The 7,738-nt window shown below is 36.8% G+C and overlaps 1 protein-coding gene across 1 annotated transcript in view; it reads left to right on the top strand.

Annotated features, from left to right (window-relative positions):
• The first annotated feature begins 4,795 nt into the window (after window positions 1–4,795).
• Window positions 4,796–7,738, top strand: part of LOC104940883 (methylcrotonoyl-CoA carboxylase beta chain, mitochondrial) — a 16,896-nt gene continuing 13,953 nt past the window's right edge. The window contains exons 1-5 of the mRNA XM_010765890.1: window positions 4,796–4,914; window positions 6,005–6,106; window positions 6,704–6,868; window positions 6,970–7,166; window positions 7,334–7,512. Of these exons, the coding sequence (XP_010764192.1) occupies window positions 4,895–4,914; window positions 6,005–6,106; window positions 6,704–6,868; window positions 6,970–7,166; window positions 7,334–7,512 (663 nt within the window). The 5' untranslated portion in view covers window positions 4,796–4,894. The remainder of the gene's footprint in view (window positions 4,915–6,004; window positions 6,107–6,703; window positions 6,869–6,969; window positions 7,167–7,333; window positions 7,513–7,738) is intronic.

The raw sequence follows: 7,738 nt of genomic DNA, 5'->3' as shown, positions 1-7,738 counted from the left end.
TGTTTGTGTGTGTGTGTGTGTGTGTGTGTGTGTGTAAATAAATAAAATAAAATAAGAACTCATTCTCAAAAAAGATAAACGCCATTCTTAAAATGAATAAACGAAAAAAGCGATCATGAAAATGTTTCCAATAAATGAATAAAATGATTTTTGACCACTTTGTTGTTCAGATATATCACATATTTGTAACTAAATTATACATTAATTGAAACAAAACATGGTATAAACTGAGGAGTGACTCTCGTGAGTTTCATGTACTCCGCTGGGAAACTGCTCTCATGTCAAGAAGCATCAGATCAGTGCATGCACTGCATCGTCCAATCAGTGAGCGATACACAGTAAGGGGGCGGTGCGAGTGCCTGAGGATTTCACCGGAGGATGGTCTGGTGGTTCCTCGATCATCGCTCCTCCATTATCACTCCTCGATCCTCCGGCAGAAATAAGCGCCATGGGACACTACTCAAGATGGCGCAGACAACTTCCACAGTTTATAAAAATGTGATTAATTGATTGATTTGATCAATCAATCAATCAATATTTGGCCAAAGACTGTAATATATTCTATTGGACAGCCAATCAGGTTTCATTTGAAATCAGACAGCCAAGCACCTACTACTTAATTAGACAGACAATATTGTATAACATCTGACATTAGATAGTCAGTCATCTGTTAAACACAGTAGTTTAACACCCCACTGTGTGGACAATAATCCGTAATCTGACATCAGGCAGCCAATCATGTGTAATCTGACATCAGGCAACCAACACATTCATCTCATCATTGGATTGGGGGGGATTATGACGACCCGTCAGCAGGCGTTCCCCCACTCAACAGATCATGATTAGCCTTGCTGCAGCACTGATGAAAAGATGCAGAGATTAAGTGAACATCATTTTTAACTTTAAAATGTAGAAACTTTTACTAAAGCTTTACTAAAACTATATGGTTGTTTTTCTTGTCATATTGATTCACACTGGGAGTGTTCTCTTAGAGCTTAGTTTAAATAATTGTATGTGATATAGAGCTTTGGTAAATAAACAAAATATTGACATCTGAAAATATGATTGGTTAAATGCTTGTGATTGACATTTTTGGACATTTTATGAGGACCCGTTTCTTGTTATACGATTATTGCTACTGATACGTTTTCATGAACTAAATCAATTGGCCTAGAAACAGAAAACTATAAGTTAATATTTTTCAGACAAACACATTGGCTGAAACTACATTACGCCTTTCGAAACAGTCTAAAAAATCCCAGAAAAAAGAGATTAAAAAAGCGATGGATAACATGAATGGAAGATAACAACAACAAAAAACTGAAATACTGACAAATCACATTTGTATTGTGTATGCAATCACAGACAAGCAAACAGTTATCTATTTGTCTGTAGCAGCATGGTCATGTTACATTTGAGGGCTGAGCAAGCAAAAAAATTGCTTATATTAAACTGAAGATAGTAACCACTGAGGTCAGCTGGAGGAGTATCATCTAAGGGGGATTTACCCCCCCCTTTCTACACACACACACACACACACACACAGAGAGGATGCTGCTAGTTGCCTCTCTGGTTGCAACACTTGTGATGGCCAACACCCCAAAAAACACAGTATGTCATATGACTCTAATTTAAACAAATATTACATAAATTATCTCTATGCTGTAACACAAAATTAAACCAGATCATAATCTAATTTGGCCCAAGGAACTAAATGAAAAAGACATGTTCACATACTCTGATATCTACTGTATATAGAAAGGAGCAGCAGGAACTCATGATTTAAGTAATACAAATGTGATTATATGACTAACTTGTATTTGGCTACACGCTGAATTATAAAAGCCAGAAATACAGGGTAGACGTTGGGAACTGAGTTGTATCGGCTGATTCATGAGCCACTTCTAATTACATGGAAGTTAAGACAAAAGATTGGATAAGTGGCAACAAAGGGCCATGTGATGCCCTTCAGATAAACCAGTAGCTTTGAAGGTAATGTTCATTTTAGGTAAACCGAACAGGACGGAGGTCTGTGTCGGGATTCTGCTACCGGGAATCCCTGCCAGCTTCTCCTTGAGACAGGGTGTGACACTCAAATAAACCTCAACATACAACTTTCTAACTAGCCAATAAAAGAAAAACATAAATTCAGCAGTTTTTATATAATTCAAGTTTATAAGTAACCAGGCGGAGAAAGCAACGTGACCCCCGCCCTGGCTGCCGTGCCCGTGTGTCTGCAGCCTATTGTTCCGCCGCTGTCACAGCCGTTAAGGTGCACCGCGGATTAGCTTTAGCTTTAGCCTCGCCGGCTAACTGCACAGCCGGCCAGCTAGCGTCAATGTTAGCCACTCGCCTTTTCACACAAAGCTAAAAGGTAACACGGCACCTTTCTTCCAGTCGGTTTCCCAACAGTCGGTGTGTTGACCGGACCAGGACACACCGCAAACAAGCCAAATACTTAGTCACAAACACAGTTTAAAGAGTTTAAACATACCCAGAGTTCCGTTCCCCAACTCATCGCGGATCCCTCTTCTGAGTTATCCCGTATTGGACGCTGAATTCCCCGCTCAGACTCTCCTAAACTGCCGCTGGGACTCTGGTCCTGCTGACTGTCTGCCCACAAACACACTCCTCCTTCTCCTCCTCCTTCTGCTGCAGCTCTATCCGCCTGAATCAGCAGGGCTGCACAAAACAGGAATCATGGATCACAGTGGTCCCAAAAATATGTTTATTCATATCGTTTAAGACCAACAAAAACATGAATAAATAAAAAAGAGATTAAACTATGAGCTTGTGCAACAATTCACAGCATTTATTTGTATGTGATTCATAGTGTTGCATACTCAACATTATTTAATATTGATCAATTGGTTCCATGTAGTGAAGAAGATATTTCAAATCAATACAAATCCACTGTCAAGGCATACGAATAAAATGCTTATTAGGTTTCTTTAGTCTTTCTATGGTATCTTACAATATTGACAACAAGTACTTTTCGACCTTTAGCTGTAGTCTGCCATACAGTAATTTTCCAGGAGTTGTTATTTTTCATCATTGTAATTGTTTATTCGGTTTTTTTACATTTAGTCATTGAATCTAGGTGATTTACATCAACGTGGGCTGGTCATTTTTGCGTTACTGTAGTCAAATATAGCTATTAATCTAAAATAGTACTCTGATAAAAACATACATTTTGAATTCATTGACTTTTTCCAAATCATTCGAGCTAATTACACATGTTTTGGTATGTGTTCAAAAAAACAAATAGGTGAAATGGATACAGCTTGCACATGGCTTTTTTCAATGAGTTTATTCTCTGCGAAAATGTAGTTATTTAATGTATAGACCTATCTAATTGTTGCTTTGGTTTGGAATTGTCTTTTGGCATAAATTCATTTGATGAGTTTAAATGAAAGACCACATTTGGAATTTCTGTTCGCAATTAATGTTACACATTGCTTCACACATACATTTACTTTATACATATCATTTTTCTATGACGTATTAGGCCATTACACATTATTGACTTTTCCTATTTAACTTTTCCAACAAAAAACTAGGTTTGGAAGCCTTAATTAAATCTTTTGGCTGACTTATTTCCTTTTGCAGACATGCAATAAAGTTGTGGTGTCCCATAAAAACTGTTGTGAAAAAAGCACTCACTTTGTGAATAGATGCTTTATTTTAGGGAGTGACCATCAGATATAATTAATGAAGTGAGTGACTAAGTGACTCTATTAGCTGTAGCTTATTACTATAGAAGTTAGCTTTCCCTGCAATATTTTTACTGTGTTGTGTAGCAGTTTGTGTGTTATGATGGTGGTATTTTGTAAATGTTTCTTTAGAATACGCAAATATATGTTTACTTTTTAAAAGAAACGCTAGGCTTGAATGAATGATTATACAGTTCCCTCTAGCGGCCTATATGTGTGACTACATCTGTAGTGAAAGGGATTATAGAAAAAATGAAGAGACCCCTCCAAATTTTTTATTAAATCTCAATCTCTACATACGTGGAAGCCATTCCTTTCCAGTGTCTGTTGAATTCCAACACAAATAAATGTTGTCAGTAGTTTATAAAATATTTGGTTTTCATTTTACTCAAACACATACCTATACTGTTTCTTTTTTAATTGTTTTCTTTTTATGTTCCAACAAGAACCCTTAGATCCCCCAGTGCCCTGCTTTTGGAAATTCCAAGGGTATCACTCAAGAGATCTGGGGAGGCTGCGTTGTTTTTACGGCCCTAGACTATGGAACAGCCTCCCCGTGGATCTTAGAACAGCAAACATCCTTGAAATGTTTAAAAGCTCATTAAAAACCTATGTTTTTAATATAGCTTTTAATTTGGGTTAACTTTAAATTTTCACCAGTATCATTCTCCATGTTTTATTGTAATTGTTTCTATTTTGCTTTTATTTTACATTTTTGATTTCCTTTTTCTTTCTTTCTTTTTTTAAACATATTGCACTTGTTCTGTTTTAATTTTAACATTATTTTAATATTGTTGTTGTCTTTTCTGTAAAGCACTTTGGGCTGCTTTGTGCATGAAAGGTGCTATACAAATAAAGTGTATTATTATTATTATTATTATAAAAAATAAAACCAGATAAACTGATAATGCTGCAGGGGCCTCTTAATTTTTCAGAGCTGTGGATGGACAGATAGAGAGATAGAGAGATAGACAGACAGACAGACAGACAGACAGACAGATAGAGATAGATAGATAGATAGATAGATAGATAGATAGATAGATAGATAGATAGAACCTGACTTCTCCTGGTTCACGCAACAACAGCACAATACGGAGGAAGAGGAGACGTCGAGCTCTGTTTTGGTTGAATGTTTAGCTATTAAAGAGCATAATTTGCTGTATTGCAGCAGGCAGACTGACATGTACCGCTGCATAGTAAGGTAAGACTCTACATTTACCAATTTAAAAAAACACATTTATTTCTCAACTTACAGTGAAGTCAGGGGTCCTTACGACCTTTGGCATAGTTTTATTTTGTATGCAGTTAGCTTACCACTTGTCTTGCGTTAAATGCATGCTATACTGATACATATGTTTCGATGTATGTGTTTGAGTCTTTATACAGTCTATGGTTTGAATAGACAGAATGTGAGAAAAATGAGCGTGTGCATTGTCGGCGTTGACATCATATTTAACATGGTAAATTATAACTTTCATACTTTTATTTCCAGCCTACTGGGTTCAATATTTTTTAGTAGCAACTGAGGTAATAGTTATTATGAAGTGGCATTAATAGTAGGAATAACACTGTAAAAATATAACATATCCTCTATCCAAAATGTTACTAAAATGGTGCATTTGTCGAATTAATCTGTAAGTAGCATTTTACTGCATCATATTGGAGTATTTCATAAAATAGTTGAATGAATGACATATTGCATCATATTGTTTATGCTAACAAATCATTATGGTCAAAATACTTAATTACAAGTAAAAGTCCTGCATTCAAAATCTTACTTTAGTAAAAGTACGAAAATATTATCAGCTAAATGTACTTAAAGTATAACCAGTAAAAGTAATCAATGTGCAGAAAAATTGCCTTTATGTGTGTTTTATAATTACATTTATAGATGTGACATTTATAGTTTAAATTGTTGCATCAATAAACATTTTACTGTTGAAGACAAGCAAAGTTCTGATTTACTTTTTGTCAAATATGTTTACAAAAATAGACTCTTTTGTGACTTAAAGAGTTCCTCCACTAGTTTAATTTTTACAGATCTATGGCTAAAGCTGTTTAATAAATGTAGTGGAGTAAAATTACATTATTTCCCTTTTAAATGTAGCAGAGAATAAGTATAATATATATATATGGCATTAAATGGAAATACTCAAGTAAAGTACAAGTACCTCAAATGTAATTAATTATTTTAAGAATCCACAATGCAAAATACACAAATAGTCGGAATAAATATTAACCTGTGCCCTAAGCTATTGTACCTACTCCTGTTTGTTCTCTGTCCCTAAAAGAAGTGTGTGCAGCGGAGGAAAAGTGTGTCCAGGCTTTGTGCCTCCACACACTCTCTCACCCTCATGGATGTTGAGAAACACCACAGAGGAAAGACATCACAGGTAATTCATTAACTTAGAATTATAGGAAAACATTATATTTTCCTGACCATTATTGCGAATAAACTTGTGAATATTTTATGATATCAATATACCAACTATAATTGCACGTTTATCTTGGTTCTTCCTAATAAATCCTATAAAATATAGTTTTTCTCTGTTCAACTCCTCCAAGGTTAGCTAATGAAAAGAAGTGAAATTTACTACTTTAGCATACATTTATAGGATATTATTGCATTAGTGTTATACATGACTATAACTCAATAATATTTGGTCATTATGATGCTGTAAAGTTGGTTATTTATGGTAAATATATCTGATAAACTGCCGTTAAGTCATGCCTGTTTCTAATAAATCCCAGAATGAATGTCAAATAGCCACATCTGAGTAAATATGCTGGTTAGAATTGTCACTGTAACTTGCAGTACGGTTAACACAAGACTTTTTCAATATTCTTCTGTGTTTGCACACCTTTCTACCCTATTGTCATGTTGTAAACAGGCCATAAAGGTAGTACACTTTACCCTACTGTATTTCTGACTAAAGGTGGACCCTTCCTTTCAGTGATAACAAAGTTAGTTTATGAATCTTGTGTTTCAGGCTGGCTGAGCAGCGTTGGCAGTGTTCAGTCCGCTGTATGAGCTCTGCAGCCAAGAGGAAAAGGTCTCTGCACAGTGCCTTCCCTGTGCTGGAACAGCCCCTCCAGCCCATCCAACAACATGTGTATGATGCAAACCTACAAAACAGCAACGCCTGCCACAAAAAGTCAGTTCTACTCTCATTAGCCCTGATCCATTTGGTCGATTTCCCCCACTGCATTATTAACTAAAATGTCTAAAAATGCATGAGCTTTCTCTCTCTGTAAGGTACATTGAGTTAACTGACAAGGCAATGAAGGGTGGAGGGGAAAAAGCCATCGCCAGACACACTCAGAGAAACAGGAAGTTGCTGGTCAGGGATCGACTGCGCCTCCTTCTGGATGATGAGGATTTCCTGGAGCTGTCACTATTGGCTGGTCTGGGTCTGCCATACGGGGACATCCCTGCAGCTGGATGCCTGACTGGTGAGAAAACAACTTACTGTAAATAATGTATCTTTCTATTCTCTTGCTAAATGGCTCTGATTAAATCATTTTCCTCTTCTACCTTCTTTTATTTCAAACTGTGAGCAATTTATTTTGATGCACATGTCACTGAGTTCTTCAGTTTGTTTGTATGTGTAACCCTCCAGGCATTGGCAGGATCAATGGCCTGTGGTGTGTGTTCATTGCCATGGATGCCACAGTGAAGGGCGGCACAGCGTATCCAATCACTGTAAAGAAACAGCTACGAGCACAGGAAGTTGCAATTCAGAACCGCCTGCCCTGTGTTTACCTTGTGGACTCTGGAGGAGCTTTTCTACCACTGCAGGTAAACACACACACATAGACAGAGCCTCCCCAGCCATAATAGGAGGTTAGCATCATTACAGTATTTTTAAATGTGATAGATGGTTGAATTACATGACTGCAGTTTGTAGGTCTAACGTGTGTGTGTGTGTGTGTGTGTGTGTGTGTGTGTGTGTGTGTGTGTGTGTGTGTGTGTGTGTGTGTGTGTGTGTGTGTGTGTGTGTGTGTGTGTGTGTGTGTTTGAGAGA

Source organism: Notothenia coriiceps, unplaced genomic scaffold, assembly GCF_000735185.1.
Source record: "Notothenia coriiceps isolate Sejong01 unplaced genomic scaffold, NC01 NC01_scaffold00002821, whole genome shotgun sequence".
In the NCBI taxonomy this organism is placed as follows: domain Eukaryota; kingdom Metazoa; phylum Chordata; class Actinopteri; order Perciformes; family Nototheniidae; genus Notothenia; species Notothenia coriiceps.
Note: the sequence above shows the minus strand (reverse complement) of the source record. Positions and strands in the feature narration are given on the sequence as shown.